Source organism: Protomyctophum parallelum, assembly GCF_964188405.1.
Source record: "Protomyctophum parallelum genome assembly, chromosome: 12".
Lineage (NCBI taxonomy): Eukaryota > Metazoa > Chordata > Actinopteri > Myctophiformes > Myctophidae > Protomyctophum > Protomyctophum parallelum.
The window spans coordinates 13,688,799-13,705,345 of record NC_139712.1 but is presented as its reverse complement, the minus strand read 5'-3'; the positions used below and the strand labels follow the sequence as shown (position 1 = coordinate 13,705,345).

Below are 16,547 nucleotides of genomic sequence, written 5' to 3'. Positions count from 1 at the left end.
GAATATATATTCAAAGATTTGTGCCGCATTTTTACGATTTTTCAGAAATAGCAGACCTACAAGCTCGAGCTTGTAGATCTATGCTATTTTTCAATAGCTAAAGTATAACATAATGCTTAGTTAAAACACCAAAAGGGGTTCCCGTACATAATGGGTTAATATTACTGGTATTTCTGTTACAGACCTGCAGACACAGACACTTCATGGACACCTTGGGCGTCAGCAGGAAGCGATGGTACAGCTCGTTAAAGAACTCATACCTAGAGAGAGAGAGACAGAGAGAGAGAGACTGAACAGTCTTCTTAACCGCCTACCGTTAGCACGCAACAACAACAGGGTTTAACTCCACCCGGACGGAGCATTGCCTTGGCAACAGTTACAATACTGTGGATCATAACATATGAATACTATAACCCGGGGAAGACAGATCCCGTGCCGTCGGAAACAACACAATGACCAAAGTACATACAGACAGATGCAAAGACCAACGCTGGCTCAGTAGCTCACCAACGACACATTCCTAAATGTGATCTATTACATCACATTACCCACCCTGAACATCATTTGCTGTTCATATATTCAGAACGGGTAAGAACTAGTAATAATAACTAGAAAGTCACAATTTTGAAAAGTGTGGTTGCCGCAGTAATTTGAACATTTCTATAACGATTGAATAGTTTGGTCTTCTGCCCCTGCAAGGGATTGTAAAACATACGATATGGTACGGTCCATAGTACATATGTATAGCATAGTAGTATATATATATAGTTTATATTTATAGTCTCATAATATAGATATTCCACTGTTACTTTCTCAGCTTATGCATGTTTCATGATAAATGCTTTTTTGTGATGTATTCCCATGCTTTTTGTTCTTGCTTAATGTAAGTCGCTCTGGATTAAGAGCGTCTGCTAAATGCCTAAATTGTAAATTGTACATACGGTTATGTAACCAACTGCAGCCAATTAGCTACTACAAACGTTAAAACGTTAAACGTTAAACGTTAAAACGGCCAATCACAGCGGAAGTTAGGTAGGTTACTAAGGTTACTAAAAGGAAAGAAAGAAAGTGTGACAATAAATAATAATAAAAAAAACTAATCTTACGATCTCTTGATGGCGTTGGACTCGTCACTCTCGTCTTCCTCAAGCAGCAGACGAAGGTAATAATCTCCAATCTTGATCTCTTCTGAGAGGCATTCATATCTGACCTGAAAATAATAATATTAATACATTATTATTACACTGTATCTCTACTGAGAGGCATTCATATCTGACCTGAAAATAATATTATGAATACATTATTATTACACTATCTCTACTGAGAGGCATTCATATCTGACCTGAAGAAAAACATAAATAATTCATATTATTACACTATCTGACCTGAGCAGACCGTTTAACCGTTATTAAACCTATATATATTAATCATACCTCTCGTTGTTGTCGATCGCCTCTAGAGTGTTTTGGCTACATTTAGCTACTTCAGCCACATCCGGGATAACATCCGGTCTGTCGCTAAAGGTGCTCCGCTGCTATAAATCGCTGAGCTCTGATTTAATGGATTAAATAACCTCTGATTTAATGGATTAAATAACCTCTGATTTAATGGTTTAAATAACCTCTGATTTAATGGATTAAATAACCTCTGATTTAATGGATTAAATAACCTCTGATTTAATGGATTAAATAACCTCTGATTTAATGGATTAAATAACCTCTGATTTAATGGTTTAAATAACCTCTGATTTAATGGATTAAATAACCTCTGATTTAATGGATTAAATAACCCCGGGCGTTCGGGCTGATGATTCCCCGTTCATTTTCCTCAGACTTTTCTTAAAGTATTTATTTGAAGACGTTTACGCCGCGGATAAAGACAACTCTTGTCATGACAAATCATGACAACAAACACAACATTTTGGGCCAATCAAGTAATTAGAAAGAAGAAGAAAAACTCAACACTTTTTGTATTGTTTTTCTTCCTACTAATTATTTGATGGGCCCAAAACATTGTGTTTGTTCTTTGTCCGCGACATAAACGTCTTCAAATAAATACTTGAAAAGTATGAGGAAATTGAACGGGGAATTCAACGCTCTGTTGGATCACATTCTACGCTGAGCCCTGGAGATGACCCCGTGACCCCTCTGATCTCAAACCGATGACCCCATGACCCCCCTGACCTCAAACTCCTGGTGGTTCCAGGAGATGACCGAGGCGCTGCCCAGCTCTCGGTCCACGCTGAACGACCTCATCTCTCCCTCCAGGGCGTCCCGGAGCTCCTCCCGGGTCTTCAGGTTCCAGATGAGGTTGGAGCGGGCGTGGTCCATCTGGAATCTGGACCAATCAGGACACAGAGGGTTAATATAGAGGGGGCGTGGTCCATCTGGAATCTGGACCAACCGGGACACAGAGGGTTAATATAGAGGGGGGGCGTGGTCCATCTGGAATCTGGACCAATCAGGACACAGAGGGTTAATATAGAGGGGGCGTGGTCCATCTGGAATCTGGACCAACCGGGACACAGAGGGTTAATATAGAGGGGGGGCGTGGTCCATCTGGAATCTGGACCAATCAGGACACAGAGGGTTAATATAGAGGGGGGGCGTGGTCCATCTGGAATCTGGACCGGGACACAGAGGGTTAATATAGATAGGGCTGGGCGATATGACGATATATATCGTATTTTCGATAGAAAATGTCTATCACGAAAAATAACCTATATCATTTATATCGCCGTTTCGCTTTACGGCAGTGTTTACGGCAGTATTTCACGTCACAGTGCTTATATACGGCATGCCCAGCAGCTGACCGCACTGAAAACAAACATGGAGGGTGACGCTTGCGACAGCTGACGGTAATAATAATAATGTTGAACAAGAAGATGACCGGCCAAGTGAGCCAACGCGAGCACAAGCCGAGGAGCTTGCCCCTAAAAGAGGGGCAACGTGGTTTGGATTTAAAAAGACGGACACGGACCAGACCACAGTATTGTGTAAAGTCTGCCGCTCCCCGGTCCCATCAGCGGATTCCAACACGACTAACTTATTTTATCACCTGAAAAAGAATCACGACAAAGAATACAGCAAGAGTCAACGTTTGAAGGCAGCAAAACCAGGGCCTGACGTTCAGAAGAAAAAGCCCCAGACACAGACGTTGCAAGAGTCCTTCTGCCGTATGTGGCACACCATATACCCATGACTCCCGAAGATGGAAGGAGATTACTATGGGTGTTGCACATCATATCTGTTTAGACAGCGTTCCAATCTACATGCTGGAGAAACGGGGGTTTAAGGCGATGACGAAAAAGCTCGATCCTAGATACGAAATACCCAGCCGAAAATACATGAATAAGTTTGTGTCTCGTTTATATGCCGAGTGCAGAGGCAAAGTGGAGAGGGAGATTAACAACGTCATGTTTTACTCTGCAACAACTGACATTATAACCACCGTGTCTCTACTCTCCGGAATAATCCTTAGCTTTCTTGCTATGCTGACAAGGAAAAGGAGTCCGTGTTGCAGAACTGGTGATTTAATAAACAAAATAATAATTCGAAAAGGACAGGGTTCTATTCTGTATCCAACCTCCGTAGTGAACAACAAAGTAGTATATCTCTTCCTCTTAATATTGGGACCGCTTCCATGCACACCAGAACACAAAGTAAACACAAGATATCCCATAATACTCCTCGTCCCAGACTCATCCCGCCATCACAGTTAAAGGTACCATCCCCCTGTACTGTATATACCTAGGGTTACAACATGTGGTCGAGCCGAGCTACCCATCCATATATATATATATCCATAGTCTGACGGCACACTACATCGACCCAACGTGGAACCTCCGCAGTCGGTGTTTACAGACGAGTTATTTCCCAGATGAGCACAATGGAAAAAACATAGCCAAAGGTTTCACAGAGGCTCTGGAGTCTGGAGGATGATCACCTCGTCTGTGTCACTACAGACAACGCATCCAACAACATCCTTGCCTTTCAGCTGAATGAAATGACACGCCTAACGGGGCTTTGGCCACCGTCTTCATTTAGCCATCGGTAAGTGACAAAGTGTATCAATCAAAAGATATGCATATAGATTTAAGATAAATGTGTACACACAGTTTTGGCTTCACTGCACTGGCTTCCGGTTGTTTTTAGGATTGATTTTAAAATTATTTTACTTGTGTATAAAGCTCTCAATGGTCTCGCACCTTCCTACCTACATGACTGCCTGCCTAAATATGTCCCAAACCGCCCCCTAAGGTCTTCCACTGCAGGCCTGCTCGCTTTGCCTAAAAAAATGGCAACTAAAAAATACGGGGAAGCAGCTTTTTGCTTCTACGGGCCGTCGGCATGGAACAAGCTCCCACTGTACCTTCGACAGGCAGCCTCTGTAGACATTTTTAAAGCACAGCTCAAGACCCACTTCTACAACATTGCTTTGAATTGATCTTTTATTTTTTGTTATTCATGTCCTCACTGTATTGCATTAATGCTTGTTTTTTAATGTCTTTGCCTTGCTTTTCTTTTTTTTCTCTCCATTGCTCTGTAAAGCACTTTGAGCTGCATTTCATGTCATGAAAGGTGCTATACAAATAAAGTTTTATTATTATTATTATTATTAGTATTATTATTATTATTACAACTAGGGCCGAGCACCTCAACGTCGGAGAGCCTCACTGGGGCCTTGATATGACTACCTGTAGTACTAGAAGGTCATAGTTCAAAGGTCAAAGGTCATACCTGTAGTAGAAGAGCTCCCAGTTACATTCTATCTTGATCCTCTGTCTCCTCTTCCTCAGGATGACCGGCTTCTGGTTTGGGTTCTGAAAGTCATGAATATTCATTAATTAATACTCATTAACACAACTCATTAATTAACATACATGTATGGGTTCTGGAAGTCATTAATATTCATTCATTAATAATCATTACCACACCTCATTAATTAGCATACATGTAAATCCACCAGCTTCCTCTGCATAATTATGTCACATTAATTAAAACGACATGTTGATGAAGTGACCGACATTTAACACAACGACAGCATGATGGGATTGGATACACAATGGAAACAAAGCTTCTGATTGGATACACAATGGAAACAAAGCTTCTGATTGGACTACACAATGGAAACAAAGCTTCTGATTGGATGCACAATGGGAACAAAGCTTCTGATTGGATTACACAATCCAATCAGATTGTCTTTACCCAAGGTCAAGGTCAAGGTAAACTTTATTGTCCACAAGGGAAATTTGTCTTGGGCTTTCACCCCAGCTACAGCCACACATAAAACATCAATGACAACAAAAATACATTACAGAGGAAGACACAACATTACACAATTGCACACATGATGTGGATAATCAGGCCTCAATGTTTTGATGAATTGAACAAGATGGACCCTCTTGTAAACAAGTGTAATGCATTATGGTGTCGTCCACTCACAGTTAACAGTGTTTGTATAGAGTTGTACTTGAAATGTACTGTAATTCTGCAAACTGTTAATAAATCAATCAATCAATCAATGTATATATCCTGAACGGGTAAATCAGTGAGCCAGAGACAGATTATAACATTATTATTATTATTACACCGACATTAAAACAAACGGGGGGGGGGGGGGGGGGGGGGGAGGGGCGTTCACAGCCAAATCTCTCTTTCTTTTGTAATTTGAACCCCCCATTTTCACCCAGTGTCAACTATCTGTACTGTAATCCTGGGCGCTACACTTCCTCTGCCAAAAACACCTAAGCTTTCTGAAAAACTTCATATTTATTCAAAAAATCACACCTCTGTGAACCGAGTGGTGCAACCTCTCTCTCTCTCTGAGTCACAGACATTGCTGTTCCTTGGAGTGGTTGCACCACTCAAAAAATAAAAAAATAAAAAATAAAATAATGTATGTAGCTAAATATGGTACACAGCAACCGCAAAGGTGGTTCCCGTCTCGTCTTAAAAGGTATAGTAGTCTATAGAGGTCCTGGTCTAAAGGGGGTAAAAACAATGTAATAATTTTAAAGAAAAACATGTTTACAATGAAATGTTTTTCCTGCTTCAGAATTACTACACTATATAAGTACTACAGTACTGCAGCTGATCCGGCTCGAATTAGAGAACGCACCCACTGTCACATGACTTTCAATGACTCCGTGTGTGTGTGTGTGTGTGTGTGTGTGCGTGCGTGCATGTGCGTGCATAGGGGTGGGCGGGGTCAGTGACAGACCAGGTGGATCCCCATTGGTCCGTATGGTACTCACCAGGTTATTTCTGTCCTGCTGCATTGATTGATTGACAGCAGAGAAAACCAACCAAGACGAGAGGAGGGCGGGACAAAGACAACAACAGAGAGATTATTGGTCCTCTTGGATCAAAGAGGGGCGGAGCTCATTACATCATCATTATGACATCATCATTACAACACAACACAAATCAGCCCATTGACAATAAATTAGATCACATGACTTGGATTTGGTGTTTCTACGCTATTTGATACATACAAATAAACACAAACTAATCGATGGACAAAATAACAAGGTCATATTTCTTGACATCCAAAAAACCCACAATTATTATTATAATTATTATAATTATTTGGGTAAAAACCTCCCAGCAGCACAGTCTAATAATTCAGTTATAATAATTGTTATAATCGACGGTGTAAGCCGGCCGGCCAGGCAGCAACATGTGATTAGTAACATTTCTAAATGATCATCAATTTATTGATCAAGGAAGAACAGCCATTTTTATTTCATACAGTCTGGAGCAACGGAAGCTCTGATCATGAGTAAAATATAAATGCTTCCGTCATACAGTCTGGAGCAACGGAAGCTCTGATCATGAGTAAAATATAAATGCTTCCGTCGTACAGTCTGGAGCAACGGAAGCTCTGATCATGAGTAAAATATAAATGCTTCCGTCGTACAGTCTGGAGCAACGGAAGCTCTGATCATGAGTAAAATATAAATGCTTCCGTCATACAGTCTGGAGCAACGGAAGCTCTGATCACGAGTCAAATATAAATGCTTCAGTCGTACAGTCTGGAGCGACGGAAGCTCTGATCACGAGTAAAATATAAATGCTTCGGTCGTACAGTCTGGAGCAACGGAAGCTCTGATCATGAGTAAAATATAAATGCTTCCGTCATACAGTCTGGAGCAACGGAAGCTCTGATCATGAGTCAAATATAAATGCTTCCGTCGTACAGTCTGGAGCAACGGAAGCTCTGATCATGAGTAAAATATAAATGCTTCCGTCATACAGTCTGGAGCAACGGAAGCTCTGATCACGAGTAAAATATAAATGCTTCCGTCGTACAGTCTGGAGCAACGGAAGCTCTGATCACGAGTAAAATATAAATGCTTCCGTCATACAGTCTGGAGCAACGGAAGCTCTGATCATGAGTAAAATATAAATGCTTCCGTCATACAGTCTGGAGCAACGGAAGCTCTGATCATGAGTAAAATATAAATGCTTCCGTCATACAGTCTGGAGCAACGGAAGCTCTGATCATGAGTACAATATAAATGCTTCCGTCATACAGTCTGGAGCAATGGAAGCTCTGATCACGAGTAAAATATAAATGCAACAGTCAGAATGTACCCTCACCTCTTTCTGGGCGATGCCCATCTTGTCCCTCCAGTGCATCAGCACCACGTCAGCCTTCTCCTTGGCGTACTTCTCCACCTCTTTGGCCGCCTTGCCCGCCATGCGCTGCCACTCTGGAACCTTGGTACGGCCCAGCTGGTCCTGGTACCGACCGGGAGGAGGAGAACAATACAGTTAGGAAAATACACCTTGGTACGGCCCAGCTGGTCCTGGTACCGACCCGGGAGGAGGGGAACACCACAAACAAGATGTTAGGAAGATACCAGGCGTCTCAGACAGTCTCCCACCCTGACGGTCGGTTCCCAGTGGGAACCGGTTCAGTTCTCTTTGGTTCTTAGTCCATGAGCCAGAGCTCCAACATTGGTGGGAAAAACTAGACCTACATTCAATTGTTTATAGGATCAATACAAGTAAATTAATACATGATAACCCTTCCACGGTAGTAGCTTTTTCATATTTTCAATTATTTCGCATATTTTCCTACATAATGCATAATTTACATATAAAAATTGTAATACAATAAATCGTTGTCTTTGTGTAAGTAATCAACTGTGGACGTTTCATGGTGATAACAATCTAATGAGCCAGAGCTCCAGCATTAATTAATCATGAATTGAGTCATAACTATATCTTTATTAGATTGTGATCCACTCAGGTATTATACCTGAGTGGATCCCAGAAAACCTGTCCTACTGTGTGTGTGTGTGTGTGTGTGTGTGTGTGTGTGTGTGTGTGGACTCATGGAGGTTTGAAAACCCTGCTTTGAACCGAGAGGTAAATGGAGATGAGTTATAACGTCCCATAGCTGGTGGTGACGGAGCCGTTGCATAGCAACCGCCAACCGGACCCAATGTTAAAATAATCAAAATGGATGCATTATGATTGACAGTTACCGTGGCGATCTTGAGGTTGTCCCTGATGTGCATCCTGTCCACGTCTCTCTCGGGGACCGGGTCAGGGCTGTCCAGATAGGCCAATAGGCCGGTAGGCTGGAGGGGGAGGAGTCAGAGTTAACCAATCACTACAGGCACACAGTTAACACCCTAAGTGCAGAGGACGAAGATTGATCAAAAGGATTAAAGGACCACTTCACCACTTTTCAACCTATCTTCATATAATAGGTCCTCACTAATAATCATGATAAAATGGCACGATTTTGTTCTACTCAGTCTGTGTCTCATAGGACGGCTGTGGGCAGTTCAGAAACCGTCCTCCAGTGATCATTAGGCAGATTATTTATTTAAACAAGATGTTTAGATTTTCATTATCGTGAGAACGATGGCTTCCATTTTCGCATTGCAACTTTTCAGGGCTAGAAAGCCTGCGGTTATTATTAGCTTGTATTCCCCATCGATGATGTCACTGGAATATCATCTATGATATAATATCATATGATATCAAAACCGATCGCATCGCTCCACAGGCTGGGAGCGATGCAAAACATGGATCTGTACTGGTCTGCGTTGGAGTGAAAACATGGATCTGTACTGGTCTGTGTTGGAGTGAAAACATGGTTCTGTACTGGTCTGTGTTGGAGTGAAAACATGGATCTGTACTGGTCTGCGTTGGGAGTGAAAACATGGATCTGTACTGGTCTGCGTTGGAGTGAAAACATGGATCTGTACTGGTCTGCGTTGGGAGTGAAAACATGGATCTGTACTGGTCTGCGTTGGAGTGAAAACATGGATCTGTACTGGTCTGCGTTGGAGTGAAAACATGGATCTGTACATGTCTGCGTTGGAGTGAAAACATGGATCTGTACTGATCTGGGTTGGAGTGAAAACATGGATCTGTACTGGTCTGCGTTGGAGTGAAAACATGGATCTGTACTTGTCTGCGTTGGAGTGAAAACATGGATCTGTACTGGTCTGCGTTGGAGTGAAAACATGGATCTGTACTGGTCTGGGTTGGAGTGAAAACATGGATCTGTACTAGTCTGCGTTGGAGTGAAAACATGGATCTGTACTGGTCTGCGTTGGAGTGAAAACATGGATCTGTACTAGTCTGTGTTGGAGTGAAAACATGGATCTGTACTGGTCTGCGTTGGAGTGAAAACATGGATCTGTACTGGTCTGTGTTGGAGTGAAAACATGGATCTCACCAGGATTCTCTTGAGCAGGTTCATGGCCGTTGGATTCTCTGCCGTCCACAGACCCACCAGGTGACGACTCAGCTGTCTGGTAGAGAGAAACAAACACACCCCACTGGGTCACTACGACCCTTAGCTGTCTGGTAGAGAGAAACACACACAGAGACTCTAAAGGCACCCGTCGCTTCGCTCTGCCTTCATATTAGCTTATCGTTTGATTAGCTGTTAGCGCGGCAGAAATAATGCCTCGTTTCTACTAATCCAGGGCGCTCTCCCCTTTGGTTTTGATCTGACAGATTTACTACGCGCTTCATTTCTGACTTCAACATGCCTCTCGTTCAAAATATGAATGCTTTGGAGCTTCTAGCGATATAATAGACTCCAGACTCTAGTAAAAGCGGCCAACACGATTGTGTTAATAATGTACCTGTTGGTCAGCATCCTCTGGTCAGCGCTGACAGTGTTAATAATGTACCTGTTGGTCAGCATCCTCTGGTCAGCGCTGACAGTGTTAATAAGGTACCTGTTGGTCAGCATCCTCTGGTCAGCGCTGACAGTGTTAATAAGGTACCTGTTGGTCAGCATCCTCTGGTCAGCGCTGACAGTGTTAATAATGTACCTGTTGGTCAGCATCCTCTGGTCAGCGCTGACAGTGTTAATAATGTACCTGTTGGTCAGCATCCTCTGGTCAGCGCTGACAGTGTTAATAAGGTACCTGTTGGTCAGCATCCTCTGGTCAGCGCTGACAGTGTTAATAAAGTACCTGTTGGTCAGCATCCTCTGGTCAGCGCTGACAGTGTTAATAAAGTACCTGTTGGTCAGCATCCTCTGGTCAGCGCTGACAGTGTTAATAAGGTACCTGTTGGTCAGCATCCTCTGGTCAGCGCTGACAGTGTTAATAAGGTACCTGTTGGTCAGCATCCTCTGGTCAGCGCTGACAGTGTTAATAAGGTACCTGTTGGTCAGCATCCTCTGGTCAGCGCTGACAGTAAACATGGAGGTGTGAAGGTGTCGGGGTAGAGCTCCTTCACTCAGAGCCAGTTCCTGCATCTTAGTGGCGATCTCCTTGTCCCCTTCCTACACGCGCACACACACACACACACACACACACACACACACACACACACACACACACACACACACACACACACACACACACACACACACACACACACACACACACACACACACACACACACACACACACACACACACACACAGTCAAGTACAGTACTTGAGTAAATGTATTAAGTTACTCAGCAGCCCTGTGTCCTCTTACCTCAATGATGGCCTTCATGACCAGACCTGCTCCTTTCACTATGGCCATGGAGGGATGCTGAGAGAGAGACAGAGAGAGAGAGAGAGACAGAGAGAGAGAGAGAGAGACATATGGATATATATACAGGAAACTCCCGTTAAACTTTCCAACAAACTCCGGTAAACTCCCGAATTGTACCATCACACCTGTATATTACCGTATATTAACTGTATATTACCGTATATTAACTGTATATGCTGCTAAACTTCAGGTTTACGGGAAAATCTAGTGCCCATAATTGCCGTTAACTCCTCTTTTCAAGCTGCGTAACGTTCATGTGTTTTACGCTCGACCATCTTGGAGGGGCGTTGAGAATACGAACTCCAGGCAAGAACATCTGGATTTCTGTCACATCTCCACATCTGGATTCACACTGATAACGACCGTCTAATTAAGACCGTCTCACCTGGAAGAGGTTTGAACCGGGAGGCGGGGCTACCATCTAATTAACTCACCTGGAACAGCGTCCGTCCGTTAGACGCCACCATCTCCAGCACCTCGTTAAGACTCACCTCGTTAAGACTAATGAGCTCACCTGGAACAGCTTGAACAGCGTGAGTCTCGTTAAGACTCACCTCGTTAAGACTAATGAGCTCACCTGGAACAGCTTGAAGAGCGTGAGTCTCGTTAAGACTCACCTCGTTAAGACTAATGAGCTCACCTGGAACAGCTTGAAGAGCGTGCGGCCGTTGGACGCCACCATCTCCAGCAGCATGTCAAACTGCTGACCCTCCGTGGTCTCACTGTACGGAGCGCAGAGGGCAAAGGTCAAGAAGTCCAGCAACGAGCTGATGACCAGGGCACCCGTCCCATGGTCCTGGAGAGAGAGAGAGAGAGAGAGAGAGAGAGAGAGAGAGAGAGAGAGAGAGAGAGAGAGAGAGAGAGAGAGAGAGAGAGAGAGAGAGAGAGAGAGAGAGAGAGACATAAAGCTGGTCAATGTATGGAGACACACAGTGCTGTAAAATATCATAATTGACGGTTGTGTTGAGACTCTGGTCTTGACAAAACACAGTGCTGATTTAGGCCAGGTCCAATGCCCTTTACATTAAGATTAAAACTAAGTTTTAAATACTTCACTTTTTGAATTATATTACGGAAGAAAATGAACTTTTACAAAAATTATTTCAGTTGGAGCTGTGTATATTCTTTCAGTCAGACATGTATATATTCTATCAGTCAGACATGTATATATTCTATCAGTCAGACATGTATATATTCTTTCAGTCAGACATGTGTATATTCTATCAGTCAGACATGTGTATATTCTATCAGTCAGACATGTATATATTCTATCAGTCAGACATGTATCAGTCAGACATGTGTATATTCTATCAGTCAGACATGTGTATATTCTATCAGTCAGACATGTATATATTCTATCAGTCAGACATGTATATATTCTATCAGTCAGACATTTATATATTCTATCAGTCAGACATGTGTATATTCTATCAGTCAGACATGTGTATATTCTATCAGTCAGACATTTATATATTCTATCAGTCAGACATGTGTATATTCTATCAGTCAGACATGTATATATTCTTTCAGTCAGAGATGTATACCGTAATTTCCGGACTATAAGCCGCTACTTTTCCCTGCGGCCTATACAACGCTGTGGCTAATCTATGGATATTTACAGCTCACGGCCACTAGGGGACCTTCTAAATCCATCTTTATGGCCACATAATTTACATTTACATGTCTTCTGTGGTCTCTGACATTACACCTAGCTACATGTTTAAGCATTTATCTCATATTTACATGTCTTCTGTGGTCTCTAACATTACACCTAGCTACATGTTTAAGCATTTATCACATATTTACATGTCTTCTGTGGTCTCTAACATTACACCTAGCTACATGTTTAAGCATTTATTTCATATGTACATGTCTTCTGTGGTCTCCAACATTACACCTAGCTACATGTTTAAGCATTTATTTCATATTTAGCTCTGACACTTATTTCAGACATGCTCTAGTATGTGAAGAGTCTGCCTGTGATGTTAACTCATTCAAAAAATAAAATAAAAAATGTTTTCTCCTCTGGTGAAAAGCTGGAATTTGCGCGATGGCAGACTCTCAGTCAAATCTGGTCACATATACTGTATATATATTCTTTCAGTCAGAGATACCAACCACGTTGCTGATGAACTTTTCCAGCAGGTTTTCCAGGAACTTCTTGGAAGAGAGAAGAGACGCCTTGTTGAGCTGCTCCTGTCTGAGGTCATAGTCATCGTGCATGGGCTGGAGAGAGAGAGGGAGAGAGACACTGCGTTACAGAGAGAGAGAGAGAGAAAGAGAGAGAGAGGGTCCTTGAGGGAGTTCCAGGGGGTCCCCAGCTCAACGATAGTTGGGAACCAAACGGGCCCTTATAGGTCTGTAACTCTGAGAGTGTACAATTGTCTGTACACTCTCAGAGTAGTAAAATGAACATTGATTTTACAACATAAATTGGGAGTCCCAGAGATAGAAATGCCATTAAATGGGGGGTCCGTAAAAATCTGCTCTTGTGGCAGTCGCTGGCTTATGTTTTCAAATGGGGGTCCGTGGGCTAGTGCCAACTGGGATGGTCCTTGGCATGAAACCGTTTGAGAACGCCAGGAGGTGGTTGCAGCACCAAAACGTAAGTTCTGTCTTAAGTTGTGGAGTTAAGTCCTTACTAGAGGCTTAGTAACTACTAGGTATAGTTTGTAACTAGTGGCTTACTAAATTGAGTTGCACCACCATGTTTAAGGCATAACGTAACTAGTAGTGCCTATAGACTGTTCCTAAAATAATGTATAGTCGCATAAAATGATGTCATAGCTCCCGCATCCAATGACAACGAGCGGTTTCTATAGGAACTTAGGAAGTAAACGTTATCTTGTCAACAAAGAACAAGGAACCCTGACACAGCATGGAACTTTTGTCTGATGTAATACATTTTTGGCTTTCTTCTGGCATGTATACAAAGTCATTAATGCGCGTGCACAGGGCGAGTGCAACCCTGCGCACGGCCCTGCATACCGTAGACTCGTGTATTTGTATTGTGTGTTTTCATAGACCCCGTTGCGAAGTAACGCAGGGCGACGCATACTTGGAGACTCGGAGGGGGAAGCGCACCGTTGAAGTCACTATTGTGCTGTATGTCTTCAGCCAACACGTCTGTTATTTTCATAATGCCGTCTCTTTTAAAACGGAATCTGGCAAATATGTCAACATCATCATAAATATCAAGCGGGTGTAGTCGGTCTCACAAAACGCGTTGGCGAGGACACGGGGTCTTTCGTTATACTGAATGAATGCGTCAATGAAATCAACCCGGTCAGCCATCATGATAACAAGTTAGTAGACTGCTCCTAGGGACTTAGTGCTGCCACATGGCTTGCGTAAAAATGTAGTTGTTACTTAGAGATACGTTATAACTAATTTGTGTGGTGCAACAGCTTAAAATGTAGTATTGCATAAGTCTTCACATAAAGGCCATTTACGCAATTACTAGGCTACGTTTGAACCAGGGGGGCAGTCAGCCAGATATTTCGTGAAGCCTCATTTGAAATCGGTAGTTCATAATAATGGCCTGTTGTGGCGCTGGACTGGACCCAAAAAGCCCCATAGCTCCATAGAGGCCCATGTATTTTGGCCCAACTTCACCTAGACTGTATTACCTTAATAAACATGGTCATGAATACTTTCTTCTTCCAGTCACTAGTTTAAAGTCTCATTTCTAATGTCATAATATTCTTTTTGGAAAATTATGGTCCCATTAATTAAAAAAATGACCATAAAGAAAAAAAAACATCGCGTATGTTCTGAGGGGCGTGGCTACCGTTACAGTCTATGATCGGGATTCCCCTCCCACTCGAGTCAAAATAAAAACCAACGGAGAAGAAGGGGGGAAGTCCCGCCTCGTTGTCTGGGCAGCCAATGGCCAGCTGGTCCAAAACGGAGCCAGCCAATGGCCAGCTGGTACCAAACGGATCTAGAAAGATGGCGACTTACAGTGCAGGAATAACAGGCTTCATTTTACGTCCATGTTAGACCCGGCGAACGCTTTGTCCATATTTTTTACAGTCTATGGTTTGAACTTAGTGCGAGGTTGTGCAACCCTCTACAGGTGTTTTATAGAGACTAAGGGCCGATTCATACTCCTATATTTTACTGCTGTTTCGGCGCTGTAGTGCCGAAATTATTTCGGCTCGTCAGAAATTTTCAGCAGCACCGAAGAGACGAACGGTACCCCGTGGAGTAGGAGAGACTTACACACATCAGAGCACAGAGCATGGGGACCCCTAGTGGTGGAGGAGAGACTTACACACATCAGAGCACAGAGCATGTCTACGGCCGCGTGCGTCACTCCGTTGTGGTTCCTCTTTAAAGCTTTGACCGTCTTCACACCCAACTTCTCCCTGAACCTGAACACACCACAACAACACCAAGCGCACACACACAGACAGACACACACACACACACACACACACACACACGGACACACAAACAAACGGACACATACACACACGCACATAACAGAGGCTCCGGTGACCAATAATTATATAGAACTATACTGAGACAGCTAGAGGCTAGGCATTATGTTATACTTTAGCTGTTGAAAAATAGCAGATCTACAAGCTCATAGTTTGTAGGACTACATATTTTCAGATGGGGGTCGGCGGCCAAATACAGATAATTTTTAGGGTCCTTGACATGAAATATTGAGAATCACTGATACAGAAACATGAGGTTTTTCAGAAAACTGTCAGGATTTAGAAGGTATTTTTTAAATTTCGTCCTCAGGTCTAAATGGGTTAACAGAGAGCCTCGTTTGAACACAACAAACATAAAAGAAAACACCAAATGTGTTTTTTTATATATATTCTTCATAACTCATAAAATGGGCGGGACATTTTGGTACCATGTCAATGAAGCCACTTCCAATTAATTCTTAAAAGGATCCTTGGCTAATATGCCTTAATACATTATACTTAAAGGTATATTCAGTGATTTCACTCAAAAAACCTTAGGTTTCGTTTTTGGCTGTGGGACCCAGCCTTTCGTCCAATCAGGATAGAGAGTCAAAAACGAAACCTAAGGTTTTTTGACCCCCAGGGGTTAACTGGGGACAGGGAGGAACTCCTTATATGGCCAGCACACTCTATAGTAGGGAGGATTATCACAACAAAACAAAAAAATAAGTGATATTTGAATTAAGTGAAATCACTGAATATACCTTTAAATATAACTGAAATTATAAAAAAAACACATTTTATTTAATATAGAAATAGTACGTCTTTCACTCAATAGGAACCGCTCCCGTCGCACGTTGATGATGTCATATGTGTGGTCTATGGAATGCACGTGCTAACAAAAAGAAAATCACACCCGTGTGAAGTGAGGGGCGCTCTTATCATCATGCATCATCTCATAGTGGTGTGGGGTTGCCATGGCAATCAATTGGCCGAGGCAGAGGCTGGGCATTGCACAGCTGAGGGGATCTAGGCTGATTAGACCCACTGGCAGAGCCTGACCAGAGCCTTTTGTGGTGGTTCTGGAGAAC

At 42.8% G+C, this 16,547-nt stretch overlaps 1 protein-coding gene across 5 annotated transcripts in view; it reads right to left on the bottom strand.

Moving 5' to 3' along the window:
• Positions 1-16,547, bottom strand: part of dnajc13 (DnaJ heat shock protein family (Hsp40) member C13) — a 97,580-nt gene that overhangs the window by 45,709 nt on the left and 35,324 nt on the right. For all 5 annotated transcript variants that reach the window (XM_083778810.1, XM_083778812.1, XM_083778809.1 and 2 more), the window contains 13 exons: positions 15,309-15,408; positions 13,151-13,258; positions 11,673-11,828; positions 10,973-11,029; positions 10,649-10,770; positions 9,706-9,781; positions 8,498-8,593; positions 7,605-7,745; positions 6,257-6,274; positions 4,740-4,822; positions 2,184-2,337; positions 1,107-1,210; positions 185-260 (listed from right to left, as the gene is read on the bottom strand). In XM_083778810.1, coding sequence (XP_083634936.1) covers positions 185-260; positions 1,107-1,210; positions 2,184-2,337; positions 4,740-4,822; positions 6,257-6,274; positions 7,605-7,745; positions 8,498-8,593; positions 9,706-9,781; positions 10,649-10,770; positions 10,973-11,029; positions 11,673-11,828; positions 13,151-13,258; positions 15,309-15,408 — 1,291 coding nt within the window. The remainder of the gene's footprint in view (positions 1-184; positions 261-1,106; positions 1,211-2,183; positions 2,338-4,739; positions 4,823-6,256; positions 6,275-7,604; positions 7,746-8,497; positions 8,594-9,705; positions 9,782-10,648; positions 10,771-10,972; positions 11,030-11,672; positions 11,829-13,150; positions 13,259-15,308; positions 15,409-16,547) is intronic.